Below are 24290 nucleotides of genomic sequence, written 5' to 3' on the forward strand. Positions count from 1 at the left end.
TTTGTAAACAGACTCCTAACTTCTCTGGGGTATACCATCAACGAAAAGAAATCACATCTGGTACCCAGCCAAAAGACTGTATTCCTGGGAGCAAGCTTGAACACAACTTCCCAGATGGCATTCCTCACTCCAGAAAAGCAGGTTTATTTGACAAATTACTTCAAACTACTGGCCACCCAAACCCAGCTATCTGCAAGAAAAATACTGCAAGCACTAGGGTTCATGGTCTCATGCATCCTCCTAATTCCATATGCAAGACTGCATATGAGGAAACTTCAGTGGTACTTAAAAAGTCTCTGGTGTCAACATTCTCAGGACCTGGAGACACTGATTCCCATCATTCCTTGCCTAAGGACAGAGTTCCTTTGGTGGGCAGAGGCTTGCAACCACAGCAGTGGTACTTAAAAAGTCTCTGGTGTCAACATTCTCAGGACCTGGAGACACTGATTCCCATCATTCCTTGCCTAAGGGCAGAATTCCTTTGGTGGGCAGACGCTTGCAACCACAGCAAGGTACTCCCTTTCAGTCAACCCCCCGCCGCCCAAACCCTGACAACAGACGCATCAAACTATGCATGGGGGGCTCACATGGCAGGCAAATGCATTCAAGGCAAATGGAGCCCAAGACAAATGCACCTGCATATCAATCAAAAAGAAATGTTAGCTGTACAGAATGCACTGACAGCCTTCAAATACCTTATCCTTCCAGGACAATTCTTGATAAAGACAGACAACACCACAGTTATGTGGTACATAAACAAGCAGGGGGGATCTCATTCCTACCCACTCTGCAGATTAGCCATGGCTCTGTGGAACACTGCCTTGAGCCGTCAAGTGCACCTGCAAGCTCAGTTCCTGCCAGACAAACAAAATTCACTGGCAGACGACTTGAGCAGAAATCTAATGGACACACACAAGAGGAAACTGAATCCCAACTCATTCAAGCTTCTAAACCACAGCTGGGGGACTCCAGAGGTGGACCTCTTTGCTTCCCCCCAAAACCATCAATTGAGCAAATTTTGCACCAGAACTCCCCTCAGCCAAGCATGGAAAGTGGATGCCCTGTCCTTTACATGGGAAAACCTCTCAGTCTATGCCTTTCCCCCACTGCCCCTCCTCTCGAACGTACTACTCAAGATCAAACAGGACAGGCCAAGGACATTCCTTATTGCACCAGACTGGCCACGCCAGCACTGGTACCCACTTTTACCCAGTCTTACAGCAGTGCCACCCTGGCACCTGCTTGAGGGTTTGCAGCTGCGGATGCTGTCCCAGCAGGAGGGACAGATTTTGCAACCACAGCTGCAAAGCCTGAACCTAGCAGCCTGGCTTATTCCCTGAATACATCACCAACAACCCTCAGCAAACAGGTGCTGGATGTTGTCCTTGAGGCCAGGAGGCCTGTTACTAGGAAATCCTATTCAGAAAAGTGAAAAAGATACTGTTCTTGGAGCCAGTCTCAGGGAAAGGACACAGCCATGCCCACCTTACCTCAAATCCTAGATTATCTAGCAGAGCTGCTTCACAAAGGCCTATCCTTCTCATCAATTAAGATTCATGCCTCTGCCATCTCAGCTCATTACAGTACTGAGCCACCCCTCTTCTCTCAGCCTCTGGTTAAACAGTTCCTGAGAGGAGCTAACAATTTAAGACCCCCCCCGAGGAGAGCTTCCACTCCTGCCTGGGACCTTAACTTTGTACTAGAGAAGGTCACGCCTTCCCCATTTTGAGCCTGCTGCTACAGCAGAACTAAAATTCCTCTCTTGGAAAACAGCCGTACTTCTAGCCATCACTTCAGCAAGAAGAGTGTCTGAGTTACAGGCCCTTATGGCTGTGGTACCCTTCATTATCTTCCATGCGGACAGGGTTTCCCTCAGGACTAACCCATCATTTATGCCCAAGGTGTGGTATCCAGTGTGGTTTTAAACCAATTCATCCATTTACCAACCTTTTTTCCTAATCCTCAGAATAAAGGAGAAAAGATCCTGCACTCCTTGGACGTGCATAGACAGCTCAGGTTCTGCCTTGACAGGACTAAACCTTTCAGAAAATCTGACCAGCTGCTAGTCAGCTTTGCTACAGGGCCAGAGGGCAAGGCCATTTCAAAGCAAACCATTTCCAAATGGATAGCACACTGCATCCATTTCTGCTACAAACACCATGGAAAACCTACCCCACAGGGGATCAGAACTCATTCCACTAGGGCTACCTCAGCCTCTACAGCATTTATCCGGGGTGTCCCTACCAGAGACATCCTAGAAGCTGCAACCTGGAGTTCTGTACACACCTTCACCAAGCATTACCACTTACCTATTTTTTCTAAATCCGGAGCTGGATTTGTCACAACAGTCTTGCAAGGCCTGCTAGCCAGCCCTAATACTTTTTGACTGCCTCCACCCTTCCTTAGCTTTGGGAATCAACCCAAGTGTGATGACTGCAACAGTGAAATGCGAAGAACATAGTACAGTTGTGTACACTTACCATAAATGTAGATGTTCGAGTGTATTCACTGTTGCAGTCCTGGGTACCCTCCCTCCAGCCCCCTGACTTTTCTATACTTTCTGCCCATCTTCTTTTATGCCCATATCTTATGGCAGTGGTATTTACTTTTCACTGGAGGTGTTCCACACCATGTAATTGCTTCCTATTTTGGGGGTCTCCTGACATCTGGGGCAAGAACAACTGATGTAATAGCGTCGGCTGCATGTTTTATACCCCTGACGACCTTACGTCATGGAAGAGGTGACAGCATCTGACGCAGAAATCCCAAGACTCTGGCATTCGGGCTGACTGAGAACTACTTGCAGGGAGATAACCCAAGTGTGATGACAGCAACAGTGAATACACTCGAACATCTACATTTATGGTAAGTGTACACAACTGCACCTTCCTTGATCTGTATCCTTCAACTGTAAGGTTAGGAGCAAAAAAAAAGGTTATTGTCTGACCTGACACTCATTACATCTCTCATAAGTAGCACCAAGTTCTCTGCACCCTCAACTCTTAAATCGCTTTGAAGAGGAAAAAAAACACATACATGCAAAGTGGAACCGCTGAAGTAAAGCATCAGTCCAGATTGCAAAAGTAGTTTCGAAATTGATTTCTATAATAGCATTCAGAATATTCCAGTACTGCTACACCAATTGATAAGCATCTGCTGATCCCCCCCCCCCCCAACACTTTGCACCTGGGGTGGCTTCCCCCTTCATCGTACCCCACCAGTGCTTTTGCTAGTAGGTAAAAACTTACTTATTATTTAGCCTGTGACTTGCTGCACACTTTCATAAGCGCTGGAAATTTCAATATTGATGGTGTCCTGAAATGCAGTTCCTTCTGTATCTTCTAGAAACAAGGCGTTATTTTCTTGTACTTAAGAATCTCAGGCACTGTTCCCTATTTTATCTTCAGTTTGAATGTAAGGATTCCTATTTCAGTAGTCTTGTAGTTCTGGAAGGGGAAATGTAAGCATTTTGTTGCCCTGAAGCAGTATTTCAGTGAGTAATAAGCTTTTAAGCACTGCGGATATGTGCACATTTGAAAAGCTGTTTCACTATAACAATTCTGCTGTTTTTTTCCATGATATCAATAAAGACAGTTTTTATGGAAAAAAAATACACTTACCTCATCTTAATACAGTTTTCTGTATGCTTTAAGACAATTGCAAACTTCATTTGTTCTGTCATGTTTCTCCTCTGAAAATAATTACACGTGCTTTAGTTTAATACCACTTCTCTATATTTCTCCCTCCTTTGTAGAAGTTAAGAGAATGTTGTGGAGAAACCCACAAGGCACATTTTTTCAGGTGTGTGGTGGGGCTAAAGAGCATTTTAAGTTATTACATCACTCATTGGATTTCCTGAACCTGCATATGACATAGCAGTTGTGATGGTACTGGCTTATCCTCACTAGGTTTTGCTTTGAGCCTCACTAATATCTGCTGGCAGAGTCTTTCTTCTTTTATTCTTCCTCTGACACTCAATATACTAAGTCTAGTATCTGTATCGTAGTATGGCTTCATCATTCTAACATGGTAGAGTTTCTATTTCTGCATCTTACTTGGCAGCTCCACTACATAACTGACATCACTTACCTTCCTTACAGCGGTGAAAGATCATCCCATGTTGCTTGCAACTTATCCTGTGAAACAGGAATATGCACTGCTACTTTTCATCCACTTCTGTATTTTCAGGCTGTTGCTGTCTGGTCATTCCAATCCTCCTCCTTGTGATTTGCATGTGCTAGATGCTGTTGGGCCAAATCTGTGGACTACGAACCAAAGCTTAGTCCTAAAACTCAGCACAGACTGCACAGCAGACTCCTTGTGGGAATCATGTTCACCCTTCTAACTGTCATGAATTAGGTCAGTGGTCCTACTCAACCTATGACCATAAATGAGCCATGTAATGTTTGACAGTGACTGTATAGAAGATTATGTGATGTGTAATGTTTTCAACTGAACATATGTCAATATGTTTTGTTTTCTTTTATGTAAATGTATGATTGCTTATGTCATAAATAATAATTCAGTAAAGATGTTTCTTGTTTTAAAAAAACTGCCATTAAGTAACTGAAATTGTGGAAATCTGTTGATTGTTGGGTTGCCTGTCTGTATGCAGAGTAGATGATTGAGGTACTTGTACGTCTCCCATTTAAACTGCTCCACATACATTTTCAGCATGGTATTAACAGTAAAATTAAACCTGTCCACACAGGTGGATGATAAGGTGGTAGCTTTTAACTCTTTACTCCAGAGATCTTCCACAAACAAGTCAGCAGGTCTGACATGAGGTTAGGTCCTTCTGTTCTTTAGTACTCCTATAGATGTGTCATCCACCTAGCAAAACATTTTTAACAAAGCATTTACCATTTTTTCTACTCAGTGGAGGACAGAGCCCACCGCTTCAGGGTACCTAGTAGCCAAAGTCTGTCATCACCAAAGATAGATCTCTTACCTGTGCTGCTTGGGATAAGAGGCTTTACATTGTCCATGACTACCCACGAAATAGTTCTTCAGTAACAGGCAATGACACCAAAGCAGCTACAGGGTTTGTTCCCAGTCTTGTTGACCTTTTGAAACAGCTGATGTCTGGCTGTACTGTCTCAGATCTTTTGCAGTGTTTTGTCAATAAATAAATAAAAAAAATTGCATAAACTTCCTTTCTGTATGCTTTATGCCCAGATCACTTGAAAAAAGGAATATCATGGCCAATGGCCAGAGGCCCAGTGGTGTAGGTCCTTGCCACTACCAACTGCTGTGTCACTTCTCTCTTTAGTCCTTCTTCAGGAGTCAGTTCTGTGTAGAGTGACATTTTCTGCCATTTCTACTGGCCTTGAGAATCTGCTGTCTTCTTGATATTCTCCCACAAGTTCTGCAAGAGGAAGTCTTGAGATTTGTGCCTTCTTAACTTTCTTTTAATGATCCTTCCCAGCCCCCTTTCCAGTGGGAGTCTAGTATTTTTTTCAGCAACTGTGCATCAGATTTAGACTTAATACAATCAGTCTTTTCTCCGTGAATAGCCCCTTCCAGGAGAAATTGGTACATTTTGATAGCTGCGTATCAGATTCAGATTTTCTGGTATCTAGCGCTTTCTCTGAAATTACCCCTTTACTTGCATTGCCACCACTGTTGGAGAGTTGGATATTGGCTGGGCCTCCCCCTTGCTGCCTTCTACACCTGATTCCCTCCATGCCTGCTGCATGTAATTACAGGAAGAGATAGTAATGTATTCTAATATGCAATGACTAAGACAGTAACTTACCATCTGTACATTACAGTCAAAATCAAGTCAAAGTAAACTTTATTGTCATTCAGATCAACAAATGCACTGCATCACTGGATGAAATTTCGTTGCTTCAGGCTCATGTGCATTGAAAAACAGTTTACACAAGAGGGTGAAGGAAGCATATAACAGAAGAAATTTTAGACAGTACAAATATAAATACACACATAGATAACTTACCCACCACCATTTTTAAGATAGAATAGCAGCATAACATAATTCACAGTTCCTGTAATTGTGCAAGTAATAATTTTGTTCAGATTACGTAACTTAGATAAATAGAATAATTTAATTCTATGACAGTAAAGACACTCGTATTACACTTAAGGTGTTGTCATGAACTGAGGGCATGTTGACATCATTAAAGTTAGTTGTTCAACAGTCTGATCACTTATGGAAATAAACTATTCCTGAATCGTGATGTTCTACATTTGATGCTTCTGTATAGTTTCTCTGAAGACAGGAGGTGGAACATTCCATGTGCGAGATGGTACTTGTCCCTTCTCAGTTTCACAACCCTTCCATAGCATCTGCAAGAGTAAGGGTCCTTTAAGGACTCTGGGTTTGATCCTGTGATTTTCCTGGCATGCTTTACAACCTTCTCTAATGCCTTGCAATCTCCGTATGAGCAGTCTCCATACCAGACTGTGATGTTGTTAGTCATTATGCTTTCGATCTTGGCCCTGTAGAAGGTCGTGAGGATGTGGGAGGGGAGGTTTGCTCTCCATAATCTCCGGAGGAAATGGGGACGTTGAGCTCTCTTTACAAGGCTGGAAGTGTGTGTTTCCCAGATTTGGTCATCTGATATGTGCACCCTTAGGAATTTGGTGTTTTTTACCCTATGTGCACCCCTAGGAATTTGGTGCTTTTTACAGATAGTAATGTATTGTTTTAGTCATTGCATATTAGAATATCTGCTGGGTTATTATCAAACCCAGTCACCTCCTTTCCCATTCCAAGTAAACCCTAGGTAATTGCACCTGAAAAGACGTGTGTTCTTTCTTTGACATTAATTGGAGCAGACTGCCTATGCAAGTAGTACTCCTAATAACTATCTGCTGAGCAGTAGTTACATCTGATACATTTGTCTCCTTTAGCAGTAGTTTTATTATTCTTCAAGTAGGATAGCATAGAGATGCTTGTGATAGTCTGGAGCAGCTGCTGTAGCACAGCACTCACCACTACATCTAACTCCTCATGTGGATTTTGTTCTCCAGCCTACCTCTGTGGGAGTTTGGACCATACATGTCTCACTTGGTTACACTGGAAACATTTTTCTGCAAGACCCTGGTGTGTACTTCAGCCATTGTTTTTTTCCCTTTGCGTGTGTAATCTGCTCTGAAGATTTAGAGTTCATCCCATGGGTTCCCTTATACCCACTTGTAGTAATGCCCCCCTCCAACCTTCTTGTGCAGTTGTGCTCTGTCTTAAATGGGGTATAGGACTTAGACAGAATGAACACTTTGAATGTTTACATGGTATTTTCTTCCTGTAATAACATTTACCTCTCTTAGCTGACATGAAAATAAGAATTTTTCAGTCATACCTTTTTTTTTTTTTTTTAAGAAACAGGAAGGTTTCAAATGGAGATCCATATTTGCCCACTCTGCAGTAGAATTGGCACAGGCCGCATGACTTTTGGAACAAAGCAGTAGCCAAAGTCTGACTTATCTGTCTGTGTGGCAGCAAGAAAGTTCTGATGATTTTCATGCCTGTACATCCACTATGTACTGATATCTCCCTTAGATCATAGGTCGGATGTACGACAGGAGGGGAAGGCACTTAGGCCGTATTATACTGTCTGGACATACGGCATCCTTAGCAGGATGCTTCCCATATTGTAAACAATAATTCGGCATTAATCTACTTCAGCATCTACTGTTATAGTAAGTTTTTAAACAACTGCACTTTCTTTCAGTGTGCGAGGTACTGCAGAGATTCTTCTTCGCATCACAGCTCTGTTACTTGGCAAGTGTCCTGTTGTACCAGTCATGACTGGGCCTCTCATACAGTATTTTTTCCTTCTCCTCATTTCTTTCTTTTAAGTTATTTTCAGAATCCTAGTTCACTGTTGATCTCCAAATGCCCTTTGACACTTTACATATTTTCTTGGCGAGGTCAAGGTCTTAATCCTGAGTTTATTTCCTTTCCATGCCACTATGACTCCTCCTTCCTATGAAACTTAACATTGTATGGCAAGGCTTCTAGGACCTTCAGATACCTCTCCCTTTAGGACACTAGATAGGGGCAGGTGTTTATTTCTTGACTGCCAGGTTGGGAGGGTGGCCTAATGGTTAAGATGTTTGCCTTGCAAGCACAAGGTGCAGGGTTTGAGTCTCACAAGGGATAATTGGCTAGGCTTAAAATGTCTTGCAAGGGCAGTTAGTTTAGTACTAATCTATGAACTATGAACCATTGTATTGGCTCCCATTATACTTTGACACACAGATGTTTAACATTTTACTTTCCAGTTATTTTAGATTTGTCAGTTTACTGGGATCGGTTATCTGTGGCAATGAGGTTATTGTTTTTGCCAACTCTGTGCTTGCCATCTTTTTTCTCCTTTCTGCTGCAGCATAGCAGTGGTGTAGGACATCCCCTTGAGTACGTTGTTTATACTTGTGACTCACCCACACTAGTTTTTTTCTATTTAGAGTTAGCTGTGAATTCCTTCTGAAACTTCTTCATGTGCTAACATGTTCCAGTGGGGAAACATTTAGATGTGGAACAAGATATAGTTTTACTTGAGGCTATGTATTTCTGCTAAAATGCATCTGGCACAAAGTGTTAAGTGCAGATGCCGGTATATTATGATGATCCTGTATTTGGTTTTATTTGAAAATTTTCCAGACTGATTACAGCTTTTACCCTTGGTATGACCTTGTTTTTAGTCTGATGGTAGGGTTTTTAGAGATATTTGGAGCTTGTTGAGCATGATGGGACCCTTTTGTGCAGTCTTTGAGCTGATAACTCTGCTAAGACTTAGTTTGGCCTTCTGAGACATTTGCCTTGTTGGGACCTTATTTAGGGATCTTAATCAGATTCTTCTGAGTTGATCACCTTTCTAGGACCTATTGTGGTTGTCTGATACTTGTTTTATTCACCTCCTATGTCTAAGATTTTAATGTCTCTTCTGAAGCCAGGCTGAGGATGTAGTGTTTCCTTGGTCCCAATTTCTGGCTTAGTCAGTCCAATTCTATGCAGCTCTAACATTTGTATGCGACACAAACTTCACCAAGCCAGACCAGCATCACAGATTCAGACCTTGGTTTTACATTTTATTCTCCCAAAAGGTCTGATGGGATTTTGCTCATTGACCGTTCTTAAGCATCGTTCTAATTCAAAAGAACTGTTCTATCCATTCGTATTTTCATATATCGCTGCAGAGCAGCCACCTTGTATTATCACAGTGCTGCTTAGAACAATCTCATTTTTAGTTCTACTTATCTAACAGAATTCTTATTTAAAAAATGTAAATAGTGGGAGATTTTTACAAACTGAGCAGAAAATTAGCTTTGCATAACAGCTGATCTGATGATGTTAATTTTCATTCATTCCTCAACAAATTGGTTCGGATCCAACCCAGCCGTTTTTTTTTTTTTTTTTTTTTTTTTTTTTTTTATACAGCTCATGGATACTGAAAACTCTTAGGCTACTTCCTTACCCATAATGCTGTAGTCCCCTACCATATCTCAGACGTCATTTACTGCCTTCACATACGGACGTGGTCGCTGTTAGCTCTCGAACTGTAGTGTTGTTTTTTTTTTTTTTAGGTAAAAGCAGTATAGTTATATTTGTATCTTTCCTTACTAGTTACATCCTATAATATGTTCCTCCCTTATCCTTCCTGTGGTAGTCGGTATAATTTAGAATTACCATTCTTGGTATTTTTTTCTCTTTTCTCTCTTAATCTATACCCTTGCAGTAGTGTCTTCATTTACTATTGTTGGTAAATTTTGGCTTTTTCTTTCTTTTTTTTACATTAAAAACATTTTTTTTCTTTTAGAGCTGCCTTTTTATACTGTAATGGCTGAAAAACCTTCAGGATTTAAAAAGTGTAAGGCCTGTGGCCACAAAATACCTCCTTCAGACACATGATTCCTGTGTGTGCATTTAAGAGTCTTGTGACATGTAAGGCCTTTAATCCACAGGCCTACGTAGACTGCAAAAATAAACTTGCTTTGAAAGGTTTTCTTCCAATTACCTTTTCTGAGACTATAGCTGGAGCTCAAACCTTCAAGAAAATAGAGAGAAAGAGAGCAAAAAGCATCCCTCTGATCCTTCTGGATCCTCTACTTCGAGCTGAGATCCTACTATTGAGCCACCTCTCAAGGTATCTAAACAATCGGTTCTGATTTTTTTTGGATCCAAAGGCTACATTTTCTGATCCAACAGTTTCTGATATCAGATCTACATCGTCAGATCTAACACACCCGAGCCACAGAAGTGTCTTTGGACCCGATATGCATCATCTTTACATCCTGTTCCTTCCTTTCTTCCATTGCCTTTCCTAGAGAAACTCCACCATTCCAGGACCCCTTCAGTAGCCTCCTCTTCTCAATCTTCCAGGAGTCTGACAGAAGCAGATGTGGATAAAATGATGAGAAGATTTCTGTTGGCACAAATTCAGATGGGAGTTCTCCTGGTTTTTACCCCATCTGGTCCAGAGACTTTTACCTGTTTTGTCTCCTTTCTCCAATCTGGCCTTTGGTTTCAGAGCTGTTGGATCCAAAACCTCCAGAACCATCCATTTCAGATCTGAAGATCTCATATCTTCCACTCCTATACCTTTTCTGAGTGGAGCGGTTCAGAGTGTGTTGGAGCAGGATGACACTCGGAGCCACAGTGTTGTTGCAGGATCTGAGGTGTTGGGGTCGACTGTGAAGTTATCGGAGCCATCCTTGCATCTCAGAGCCTTGGCATTGGATATCTTGGCTCCGACTTCTGCCTCGGGTGGGCTGCCTTTGGGTCAGATGGAGCCAGTGGTCCAGAAGCATGTCTTCTCAGCACCTTCGTCCTCCTCCTTCTCTGGGGCATTCTGCCTTTGAGGTGGTGGAGAGAGTTTTCTCAGCTTCTAGAAGACGACGATTCCCCTTCCTTTGGCTCCTTCTTCCCAATCTCATACGTCTCTGTGCCTTGAGCATCAGCATTCCACTCCACAGAGTCAACCAGCACAGTGTCCAGGCTACCCAGCAGAGTATACTTGTGTCTTCTGAGACTTCTCCGGAAAATCCTGCTGAAGAGGCTCCTAGGAAGAGAAAGTGCAAGAGGAGGCACTTAGATTCTCCTCAAGAGTTTGTCACAGAAGATATTGATTTTGATGAGGGGGAAGGTTCCACAAGATCACTGCCTGATGACATTTCCTTTGGAGACATTCTGGAGATCCTCAAACAAAGGGGTGGTTGGTCTACCAATAACCCTTTCCAAGAGGAATCTGTATTCCTGGAGGCCTTTGGGTCTCACCCATCTATCTCTTGGGTGACTCCACCCTCCGATGAGCTCATTGATTTGATCTCTAAGTATTCTGGAAGGAACCCAACTCTGTTGAACCGATCCCTAAGAGACCAGACATGATCTTGGCACTACCTAAAGGTAAGGAATTCTGAAGTAAAGGAGTTCCAGTAGATGCCATGGTCATGGTGGCGAACACAGAAAAGGAACTCGCAGAGCACAGTTCCTCTGTTCACCTCCTAACATAGAGTCTAGGGCATTGGACAGATTTGGGAAGGCATTCGGGGGTTTTCTATCCCTGTACCATAGAGCCTGGCTAGATATTACAAAAGATACGTGGGTGCAAAGGATTATTTCTAGAGTTTGTATAATACCCTTTTCCCTCCCCATCATTTAAAGATAAACAAAATTCCCGGCATTCCACCCAGTCAGAGGAAATAAGCAGCACAAGAAATAAAAACGCTGCTAGAAAAAGGAGTCATCTAAAAGGTCCCCCAGACCAGATAGAATCTGGAACCTACTCAAGATTCTCTTTAGTGCCAAAGAAAACAGGGGATTGGATACCAATTTTAGATCTTAGCATTTTGAACAAATTAGTTCAATACAAGAAGTTCCGGATGGTCACAGTTCAGTCCATTTTGCTTTTCCTGCACCAGGAAGACTAGATGTGCTCAATAGATCTTCAAGATGCATACCATCACATAAAAATTACTTCTGGCTGTGAGACAGTCATTATCAGTTCAGAGCTCTTCCCTTTGGCCTTACCACAGTCCCCAGGGTGTTCACCAAATGCATGGCAGTAGTAACAGCACACTTGAGACCGCAAGGATTCTGGGTGTTTCCATATCTAGATGACTGGCTCATAACCACTCTGATCAAGCATCTGCTAATAAAAGCATGGTGCTGTGTACTCCAACTGTGTTCTTACCTAGGTATTACCATCAATTACAGCAAATCTCAGCTAGAACCATCTCAAGTATTAGAGTTTATAGGGGTCTTGTTTAATACGATTTCAGTGACAGCTTTCCTTCCTGTACCAAGGGTTCAGACTGTTCAATTTCATGTCAAAAAGATAATCCAAAATTGCTTCTCTATCTGCTCAATTGATTCTCTAAGCCTTGGGGTCAGTGTCTACTGTGATAGCTCTAGTTCTGTTAGCAAGGTACCATGTGAGAATTCGTCAACGGACCCTGGAAACTCAGTGGTTAATACTGCACCAGTCTTTATCCAGCCTCATCAGAATAATGCAGGCATGCAAAAACAACCTCTTATGGTAGATTCACTCAGATCAAGTTTTACAAGGCCCGCCCCTTCCATGCTTCCCCAACCCACAGCCGTAATGACAATGGACACTTCTCAGATTGGGTGTGGGGGGGGGCATTTCTTGGGAAAAACAAGGTACATGGTACCCCGAAGAGGCTAACACTCATATCAGTGTCTTGGAAATGAGAGCTGTCCTTACAAGGAGGAACCAGGTCTTACCCTTTGTGTCGAGAAGCTCTGAGAGTGTGGCAGTGGGCAATCTCATCCAGTAGATGCTCATCCTGGCAAAATCAAATGTGATAGCAAACAAGTGGAGCAGGTCCACTTTATTGCCTCACGAGTGGTCTCACAACATGAGAGTTGCAGAAAAGATATTCTGCCAGTAGGGCCAGCCTTACTGCAAACTGTTTGGATCTCTCCTCAGCAACAAGTGCAGCAGGTTCTTTGCCCTGACCCCCCCCCCTTACCGGGTAAATCACTGAGAGATGCCTTCCTCTAAGATTGGCCTCCTAGTCTGCTTTGTGTTTACCCCCCAACTTCTCTACTCCCCAGGTTTCTCCAGAAATCATCTCGATCGAAGAGTAAAATCATCCTCATTGCCCTTTATTCGCCTTGTCAGATTTGGTTCCCCTTTCTTTGGCTTCATCTGGTTTACCCTCCATGGATTCTGGATCCAATTCCAGACCTCCTTTCTCACCCAACAGACATGATTCACCCAGACATTTTAGGCCTAAAGTTGACCGCATGGTTTCTCCACTTCCATTAATAGCTAAATAACCCAGGCTCTCCTCCCCTGTCCATCGCATTCTTTTGTCTTCCCATAAAGCATCCACTAGGAAGATTTACAGAAACAAATGGAAAAGATCTGTTTTTTGGGCACAACAGAAAGACATTGAACATTTTTCAACAACAGCACCTAAAGTTCTTGAGTTTTTGGCTACAATTTTTAATGAAGGGGCTAGCTGCTCGACTGTTCAAGTACAACTAGCTGCCATTCCTAATTTTCATATAGGAATTACCAGTTCCACCTTCGCTTCTTCAAAACTTTGTAAGGCCTTTATATGGGGTACCCTTCTTCTGAAAGTCCCTTTTAAAGATCTAACTCCACCATGGATCTGAATTTCATTTTACAAGCTTTGACTAATTCTCCATTTGAATCATCAACAAAGTGTGAACTAAATTTTTTAACCTGGAAAACTATCTTTTTAGTAGCCATAACCTGTGCTAGAAGAGTCTCAGAACTTCAGGCCTTATCTTCTAAGCCTCCTTAATTTTTAATAAAGATAGGGTATTGTTATGAATCAACCATCCTTCCTAAGATGGTGTCAGAATCTCACATCAATCAATCTTCCAGTTTTCTTCCCAAATTTCTCGAATAAAAGGGAATATGTGTTGCACTTATTGGCCATTCAGAGAGAGTTACGTTTCTGTTTGCATAGAATGGAAAAAAATTCAGAAAATCAGATCAATTATTTCTCTCTCTTTTGGAATTAAAATTGGGCAAGCCAGTTAATGTAACTTTAGCCATGTGGTTAACTAATTACATTTCCTTTGTTTTCAACAAATTGGGATTATCATTGACAAACCTTTGAGAGCTCCATGGCAAGTTAATCAATATTTTTATCCAGAATTATATGAACGATATTTGTGCTGCTGCAACTTGGGCAAACCCTCACACCTTTATTACTTATTACAAGTTGGATCTGATCTCTACGAGAAGAGCAGTCTTCGGCTCAACAGTGCTCAGGAATATCCTCTCTTAGAGTCCACCTGGAATTCAGGTAGCTGGGGACTCTGTCCCTTTTTTTGATGAACAAATGAAAATTGACATCAGATAAAGAAGTTATGTACTCTCCGTAACATTCCAGCTGTGTTGTCCATTTTCATTCTTCCTCAGCTTCCCTCCATCTAATCCCCTACCATTTTGTTTGACTTCTGGAAGAACAAGAAGATACTAAGGGAACCGGTGTTTACACCTTTGAGCTCCAGGTATTGGTTTCTCATATTATGATTGTTTCTAAGTTTGTGATAAGCAAAAGAGCAGCAAACAAGCTCCTGAAATATGGTAGGGGCCTAGAGCTTTATGGGTAAGGGAGGAGCTCAAAAGTTTTCAGTATCCATGAGCTGTAAAAAACATCTAAGTTTGATTTGAGCCCATTTGTTGAGAAAGAATGAAAATGGACAATACATATGGAACGTTATGGTGAGTACATAACTTCTTTTTCCTGAGTCACTTCCTACCTTTCCTATTTCCTTTCATGCCTTGAAGTGGTACAGGTTTTCCTTTAGATGAGAGGCACGATCTTCTGTCCTTCTGCACGGGCTTATATCGGAACATCGAAACACTAAAATTTCGAATCACACCACATTGAACACAGAACTTCGAACGCAAACAACCCCAAAAGCTCAGAATTTCGAAAACAGAACGTACTAACAACACTTGGCCATCTGCTCACCCGTACAACCTGAATCCTAACCGTAACACACCAAACACCACGCCTCTTGAACTGTCAAAACACAACCCAGCCACCTAATGCAAATACCCTACAAACATATACATTGAGTACTCTACTCCTCTCAACAGAAAGTAAATATTAAAAACAAAACCAGCATAGTAGTACACAACAATTACCACACTACATACACACTATGCACAAAAAACAACATATTTACATGATTTACTACTCAAATACACAAACAAGGTACAGACTATTTCTTATGTGGTGGGCGTCTCCCCCACACCCCCCACCTACTTAAATATACCAACTCCAAGATTGCACCACAATGGAGGTAATACATTCACATGTAACATTTCAATGTTATGTGTTTTGCTTACCCTGCTGTTGAACAGTGGTTCGTAGCAGACGTTCTTCACATTTCACTTTTCCCAGTGATGTCAAGGTGTGTAAGTTTGCATGGGCCAACTATGGGAGCCCAGGGTTTCCGTTTTCGGAATGTTGAGCTTTCGGTATTGTTTGCGTTCGAGTTTTGGTGTTTGCTGATGTGCGATTCGAGATTATGGGTGTTTGATGTTCTGATATACACCCTTCTGCACTGAAGTCATTCTGTGAAAGCCATGGTCTTAATCTGATTTGCCTCATCTTCTTGTCTATATCCCTTGATCCTTGGTGTAGGCATATATTTATATGTCCATAGTGGATCCTACTCTTGTCGTCCCACAGGGGAGTTCTAAAGGTGGTACTCGTAATAACTTCCTTAATCCTTGCATCTTGTTTCCCGTCAAGAGTTATCCTTCAGTCTTAGTGTTTTCTCTTCCATCAGCTGCTCAGACATGTTTGCAACTATTTTTCCAATGTTCTGTAAAGAACTCATGCAGCCCTCATCACTGGTCTGGTTTCCTTCTTTTGTGTCATCCTTTTGTTTTGACATTTCTTCCAAGACCTCTTTTGCATTATGGCCTTTTTTACTCAAGTCTGCCATGACTGTAAGCTTTTCAGGGAGACCATCTAACCCTTTTTCTGCCTAGTATACTGCTAGGTATATTCGTTGATGTACACACACATGCTTCAGACTTTGCCAGAAGGCTTGCAGATGGAGAACCTCTTTCCACTCCAACAATTATGCTAGTTGTTGGTTGCTTTTACTTGGACTGTGTGCCCATATCAGCCTTTGAATGCTTTTTGTTCTTACTGCTGTGCTGTTCTTTAACCCAGGAGTACAATGTTCCTTGGTGTACCATAGGTACCTTCTCAGTCACCTCATTTCTTTTTCTAGAATGTTGCTTTCTTTTTGAACATCTTAGAACAGTGATTTCTTGGGAGGTTAATTATTTTCCCTGTGATCTAGCTTCTGTCATCTGGGAGGCTCAAGGTTGTATCTGCCTGTAGTGTACATCTTCATTTGACTTGTATACTTCTTCCTTGTATGGTCTGTGCTGAGTTACAGTTTAGTCCTTTTTGACGGAGTACTTGGCTGTACTTGATGTCTTTGTTCCAGGTACATCGTTGCAGTATCCACTGTCTGATGCATGTGATATTTCCTTCTCTGAGACCTCAGAACTTTTTCATCTTTGGAAAATATTTCCTTTCAGTCCATGGTCTAGCTTCTTCCTCCTGACAGTTGTTAAAGCATCTCCAAAAATTCTTGGAGCTACAGCCATAGTTTTTAATTCCTAGTGCTATTTGTCTTTTGTGCATCCTTGTCTGTAGCCATCTAAGACTCCTCACAACTTTCACATCCCTTTTAAGATTCTGTAAACTGTGGTTGTCTGCTTCTCCAAACTGCTAAATAGTAAGTGTTATCCAGCAGTCACCTTGCATATGCCTTTAAACTGATGCATGGCAATAAAAGGCATATGAGCTTAAGACATATGAGTCTAAGCTCATATGCCTTTTATTGCCATGTGTCAGTATACACCTGTGACTTCATGGATTTTATGGCTGTAATCACCAAGTTGGCATCCTCTGCACCTTAGATTATCCCACTGCTAGGTTGTATCTTATGAGAGTGTTCTATCCGGGAGTCCTCTCTTTTTAAGGCTCTCCCCTCTGGAGTTGCTTGGAATTCTGTCCTACAGATGAGGGACTTGAAACAACTGTCAGTTGTGTATTTACAGTAATGATAGATCTGGATTGGCAGTTTCATAACCTTCGCCATTCCCTTCCACCTCCCTCCAGCATTTGGTTTAGAGGAGACTACATTCTTTCATCTGCCTTCCTTGTTTTTCTTTTCTGTTACTCTGTATTATGTAATTCAGAGTTCTGGAGTTGGGTCCTCAGGCACTGTGCATTGGTGAAAAGGAAAGGCTAGACTGGCTTGGGAAAATTTTATGAGCCTGGCTAACTATGTACCTGTCAGTCTTAGTCCTATAGATAGTGTATGAAACTGCCAGTGCAGATCAATTGTTAGAATAAGTAAGCAACTTTTTTTTCTGTTAACTTTGATGGTTGTGAGGTGCTTAGTTTAAAATGGAGGGTAAAGTATTTAATAACTGTAAATGCGGCCACTAAATACCACATCAAAATAAACCTCCTTTGTGTGTTTATAGTTTCTTTGAAGAGTATTTTAGTATTGTCTTTGAAATTTGTAAAGCCTTTACATCTGTGAAACTTACAGGTAGGGAAAAAGTTAAAATTGTTTAGTATGCAACAAGATTTGGTACTCTTACCCTTCAGCACTGCTTTGGAGATGGCCCCGTTGACCTCCAGAGCCATAGCAAAAGTTTAACTTTGTCAGTTTCAGAAGTTCTTAAGATTATGGCTTCTGTTTGGTGGCATACAGGGATAATGCTTACTTAAACATACATGAATGCAAGAAGATGCATTTAGACTCTTTATCAGTTTCCCACATGCGATATCAAGTATAAAGAAGGAATAGGTTTCACCATCTCCTGCAGTGACTCCGGATTTGGAGAGGTCCTTGAAATGATACAGGGAAGGGAATGGCCCACAAACCCTGCACATTCCCACAAAAGGTCCTGCAGGAGGCTTTCTACGGGTCTATATCATATGAGCATATTGCACAAATTGCGAATGCTCATAATATCGAACGTACCGGACCTCAAAGTGCTTTTTCTGAGATCGCAGTACAGTGAAGAATGGGATATTTGCCCTTTCCTCACTGTAGTGCAATCTCGCAGTTGGAATATATATTTAGCGGGGGGTGTGGGGGGCACAGCCCTCCACAATAGGAAGTTCAAGGTCCGGTACGTTCGATATGTTTTTCAAATTTGTGAGATTCGCTCATATGATATAGACCCGCTTTCTACATCCCTCATCCTTTTTTTGGGAGTGGTCTTCCCAAGAGGCTTTCTACATCCCTCATCCTTTTTCTGGGGTGGTCTTTCCATTAGAAAAGAGAGTATGTTGGGTGATTAAACTTAAATGGGAAAACCCTGATTTTTCCTGTGGAAACCAAAGATCCTGCAGCCTCTGAAAGGAACAGGTCTATTGGATAGAGATTCCCAAGCCTGATTCCATTGTAGCTGTTACTGCCTGTAAAAAGAATTGGTCTCAGCCGAACCCTACTGGCATCCCAAGATTATAAATCAAGAGCTTCTGACAGATTAGGATGTGTGTATGCATTGTCTTTATTTTCTCTGCGATCCATAAACTGCATTTCTATGATAAAATTTAATCCCAACCTGGCAGACTAGATGAATCAGTCATTAGGAAAGTAGCTTGACAGATAGCATAAACATAACTGCCATCACATATTGCAGTTGTGTCATTAGTAATCAGCCTCACCCTGAGATTTGTTTGTAACTCAGGTGACTCTGCGGCTTGTGCTGAAAGTTCTGGTATTATACTCTGCTCACTTTCCTGCTACCAAAATGACTTTTAGTAATAACCCCTCCACTGACACTTCCACAGTTTTAGCCCATTTGTTAAAGTAGACCTGATGAATATTGAAAGGGAAATGAAGATCCTTTTGGCTATTGATGTGAGATTTCATACTGTTGTGACACACCTTTTCTAGATTGCAACAGAACCCATATCATTAGCTTTGGCTCCGGCAAGGCCAACAATAGTGCAGTAAGAGAGGTCTGGAAGAAACTGATATGGTCATGATAACTTTAAGAATGGTTGGCAGCCCAAGACAGGAACAATTTGCAACAACAGGGTTGCCACTGCCCACTCTACGGGGACAGCATAAGAACCCCTGAGACCATTCCCAGCTCTCCTTCTCTGGAAGCAGGTTCTCTCCCTTCACTTTCAGGTGTGTCTGGTTGACATGCAGGACAAATAGATAAGGGCAGTAATATTCAGAGGCTACCCTATTGCCTTCCCCTATCCACCTCAGCCCTACTGACTCCATTTGCCAAACATCATACCCCCATTAAAAGAGTGTGCCAAGAAAAGAGATGTTTAACCTCATAAAGGAAAGATGCATGCAAGGGATCCCACCAGACCAAGAAAAGGATGAGGTTACTTCTCCGTGTTCATAGGTTGGTACTAGGCTGTCGGCCGTAGGGCCTATACAAGCCTAGCCATAACAATTCCCTGGCTATTTCTTCCCACAATATTTACTCCCCTGGCCCCCTGTCTAGCAGGGCGACTGACTTGATCCCTGGGGTGAATTTCCTATCTCTCATCCAATTGTCAAGGTTCCTTTTGAAGAGGGCCAAAGAGGCGCTCTGCTTGATATGTATGGGCAGTCTGTTACAGAGTCTGGGGAGTTTCTGGGTCAGGAACCTATCCCTCCAGCATGTTTTGTTCATTGTGATGACAAGGTTTAGATCCCTGGAGCATGTGGCTAGTAGGTAGTTAATAGATATGTAATTCAGGACACCAGTGAAGATTCTAGCCTTTTTCCCAACTGCCAAAGAGTACTGCCTAAGTGATTTCCTCAATGTCACATGCTAGGAAAATGAACAAATCAGTCTCTGGACTACACAAAGCATCTCATTAACAGCTCATAGCCTCACTTTCCTGAACTAACTGCCAAACTGTGTTATCGGTGAGAGACATAAGTAACTACAGCACACAAATTCTAGTAGACCACAGAGAAGCCTGCCTGCCCCAAAATCCTTGCTTCCCTAGAGCACTACCTGAATGAATAGAGATACACACCACATAAATGTAGGCTTGTGGAATTAATCAAATTAATCTTTAGATCACAAGAAACAGCTTGCAAACAACTCATTGCTTTAATCCTATGTATGAAATGTGAGAATAGATAGTATAATGGTTCCACTGTGGATTGAACCCAGGACCTTCTGCACGTTGGAGGCCTCCAATTGTGAAAATTGAAAGAAAAAAAAAGGCAGTAAAAGGCATCTGTTTGGGTAAAATTAATTTGCTGATTAGTAAGTATATTGCCTAGACACCACCAAAGAAGAAATTCGGAGAAAATAAAATTATCCAGAAAGGAATAAGACTAAACTCTGTTCTGGGGAAGAAAATTGCAGATGTTCAAAAAAAAGCAGTTCAAGTTTCTGGTTTGTTACAGGAGATTGCTTCCAGTAATTTAGAAGAAACAAAATAAGTCAAATGCACTCAAAAGTGTTTAATATTGGTGAAACAATAAGGAAGATATAAAGTGAAATAACAGAAGGCGTAAAAAAGCTATATTCAGATGAAATTATAAAACTCCCCAAATAAGGGGGTGACATTTAAAAGGGCAGGCTAAGCATGAGTCTTCTCAAGATGAGCTTTTGCAAAAAAAAAAAAAAAAAATTTCCAGCTAGAAAACAAAATGCACAGAGAAAATTTGAGATTTTCTGAAGAGCTAGAGAAACTGGAAGGTAGAGACATTGCATTAATTTTATGAAATACAGATAAGCAACTAGTCTGGTGTTCACAGTCGGATTTATTAACTGAGAGGGCATATTGTATGTATGCTCCAAATCTGAACATGAGAAAGAAGCCAATATCTATATCAGCAAACATGGTGCATGTATTTTAGCATGTGACATATAATTTTAATTCTCATGTAGATGTTAACGTTAGACATTTCTGTCTCCATCCTAAATTGCTTTGTTCTGAAAGCTGGTGTATGTTTGTATATACTATTCTGTAAATTACTGAACTTTTCTTCTTGGGCCTTCACTTTAAATAGATTATTGCTCTCTCTAGTTTCCTGGTTATCAGTAATATACACGTGTATATGGTTTCATTTATAATGGGAAAACTGCATCTAGAACTTCAGAATGTCCCTCCTGTCTGGTTATAAGACTTTTTTACTCTTTTAGTCACATTGTTCTTGGTCAGGTAACTTTCTTAACTCCTGTTCAAATAATTCATGGTTTGGTTAGAAAATTGTAAGCAATATTTTATACGGTGTATGTACTCTGTTACAGACATTTGTAAACCAGCAGAATGTGCACTCCTAGACTTTAATTTTCCAACTTTTCTTTTACAGAGAGAATTCAGAATGATGCAACAGCATTTACAATGTTAGGGTTTCTAAATGAGTACCTGAATCTGAAAATCCAAGCATCAGAAGCGTACCACAGGTAGGCATGTCCAGTGTAACAATCAGCTTGCAGACAGGCAAATAAAGAAATGCAGTATAAAATTAGATCCTGCAGATGAAGTATTGTATTTTTGCATTTCTCATTTGTCACTATTGAAAGTGGGTATTATGTCAGGAGCCCAGTTAATTAAAAAAAAAAAGAGAAAAATAATAAAATGAGTGGTGAATGCCGCATATATATTTGAACTTTCTTAAATAGCGTAGTTCAGTTAGCATCATCCCGTGTAACTTATGAAGTTTGTAGCCTTTTGTCACCTCCTACAACTCGTTATCTGCTAGCCTGTTAAGAAAAAAAATCAGAGTAAGCAGTGCATTAATTGCAAAGAATGGAAAGCATGAATTTGTAGTAGTATCATTTTTGTCACCACCAGGAGCAGTTTTTCACACTTTTGAGTCTGAGCATCTGCTGAAGAGTGATTTGCCAGCATGGTCCTTCAGATACTCCATGTGTGTTTTTTGTGGAGCTGGGCACTGTTTGGCTACTGTTTGCAAAATGTTGCAATCTGCACTATAAGGACTCGCTCTCAAAGGCAGTCATATTATGTTGACTACATTTTTGACATCCTGTCACAAATATGCAGTCCTTCTCACAGAATGTCTTTACTGAGAGTATTAACAGATCCAACATGGAGGACATCGCTGATGGGTACTTACTTGAGTACATCTTTTCCACCAGTTGTGATTTCACACTTTTTTAAGAGCATGATTCAAGGACATTATTGCACCCGCATTGATGTATTCTGTGATGTCGCTGACTTGCTACATAAGTGCATGCATCCTCTAAATGCTTCAGTTCTTTTTATACTTGTACTACATTTATATTATCCATTAACTCCACCTCTTCCTCATACTTTTTCCAGTAAATATGTCTTCTCAAGCCTTCCCTCTACTTTCTCAAATTGCAGTTACCTGTCTACTTAGTAGCTTCTCCTACAGCTAACATAAGTAGACCTTTCTCTGGTCACAATATCTTCTCCACCCTCTTCCTCTACTTTCTCAAATGGCAATATCCTCAAACCCTGTCAGTAATGAACAGCTCTGATACACTCTCATATATTTTCCATACAACGGATAACTTTGACACTGAATTCTATCATAATTGCATTACCTTCCCTCTTGAAAACATAAACACTTCTGTTCACTCATAGGTTCATAGGTTCATACTAGGCTATCTGCCCTAGGGCATTTATAAGTCTAGCCAGAATGTGTTTTTCCTTCGCCACCCATTTTAAATTAATTTTACTATGCCCTTTTTTGAGGTTAGTATACTGTGCCTCTGTCTAACAGTGACACAGAAGTGATACCCGGGGTAAACCTACACTCTCCCATCCACTCATCAAGATTCCTCTTGAAGAGAGTCAATGAGGGACTCTGCCTAACTTGGACTGGGATTTTATTCCAGAGTGAAGGGAGCCTCTGGGTTATGAATCTGTCCCTCCTGCATGTCCTATTTATTTCAGTGCTGAGGTTCAAGTCTCGAGCGTAGCTCGATGGGATTTGGATTTTCTGAGGTGCAGCATGTCCATTAATTCCGGGTTGGACATGGCTTTATAAGTCAGGCACAGATCGCCTCTGAACAGGTGGTATGCCACTGAGTAGAGCTGGAGTTTCTTTAACCGGGCGGCATATGGCATCTGTTTGAGCCCTTTGATCCTCTTGGTGAGGTACTTTTGGGGTCTTTCCAGTTGCTGCAGGTGTCTGGTAAGGTACATCCCAAAAGGGGCATTGTACTCAATTATGGGCCTGATGAGGGATGAGTAAAGAGGCACGATGACCTCCCCCGATCTAGATGTGAATCCCTTCATGATTAGGTGGGCTATATAAAATGTGTTTCTAACCACTTTGGCCACGTGATTGTCAGATGAGAGATTGCTATCAACGTGGGTCCCCAGGTCCCTAATTACTTCTTCTGTACTTAATGGATTACCACCTATGTGGTAATTTGTGGGCACTTTGTTTTTGCCAAAGGGGAAGACTATACACTTTTTGGCGTTTAGTTTGAGGCCATGGCTCTGGCACCAGTTGTCTGTTTCTATGAGGCCCTTTTGGAGGATGCTTGTGTCGGCTGGAGAGTCGATTATGGCACCCAGTTTGAAGTCATCTGCGAACTTGGTCAGCCACAGTCCTTCCGTGTTGGCCTGTACCTCCGAGAAATATATACCGAGCAAGAGAGGTCCCAGGACTGAGCCTTGTGGGACGCCACTTGTAACTGGTTTGGAGTCTGACAATGGCTCCAGCAATTCTAACCATGTGGGTTCTGTCCTTGAGCCAGTTTGCAACCCATCTAGTGACATAGGGGTTTACATTTAAGCTGGTGAGCTTATCTATAATGCCTGAGTGAGGTATTGTATCGAAGGCTTTTGCGAGGTCCAGGTAGGCTGTGTGGACCACCTTCCCCTCGTCAATGGCCTTGGTGACTGTTTCATAGGTTCATAGGTTCATAGGTTTGTACTAGGCTAACTGCCCTTGCGAGCCATTTTAAGCCTAGCCAATTATCCCTTGTGAGAATTGAACCCTGCACCTTGTGCTTGTAAGGCAAACACCTTAACGATTAGGCCACCCTCCCAACCAGGTTTAAGAGGCAGGATCTGCCCTTAACAAAGCCGAACTGGGTAGGATCCAGTGTCTGTAGGTCCCCAACATCTTTATTTATGAGGTCCATGATGATCCTTTCCATAGCTTTGCAGACCAAGCTAATCAGATTTATGGGGCGATAGATGTTCTTCGTTTTCCATTGCTGCAGTCCTTACTATTGGGTATAGTCCGCGTCCAGTCGGCCCGAATACCAGAGTATAAGGCTGACGTCGGTCAGGGCGCATTAGACTGACGTCAGTACGTCAGGGTACTAATGCGCATGACC

General features: G+C 41.7%; 1 protein-coding gene across 1 annotated transcript in view; it reads left to right on the forward strand.

Annotated features, from left to right (window-relative positions):
- The window catches only part of TTC37 (tetratricopeptide repeat domain 37), a 2356248-nt gene that overhangs the window by 1525426 nt on the left and 806532 nt on the right, over positions 1–24290 (forward strand). The window contains exon 27 of the mRNA XM_044064132.1: positions 21317–21410. Coding sequence (XP_043920067.1) covers positions 21317–21410 — 94 coding nt within the window. The remainder of the gene's footprint in view (positions 1–21316; positions 21411–24290) is intronic.

The sequence above is a fragment of the Protopterus annectens genome, chromosome 2.part2 (assembly GCF_019279795.1).
Source record: "Protopterus annectens isolate FY-2018-M chromosome 2.part2, PAN1.0, whole genome shotgun sequence".
NCBI classification, from domain to species: domain Eukaryota; kingdom Metazoa; phylum Chordata; order Ceratodontiformes; family Protopteridae; genus Protopterus; species Protopterus annectens.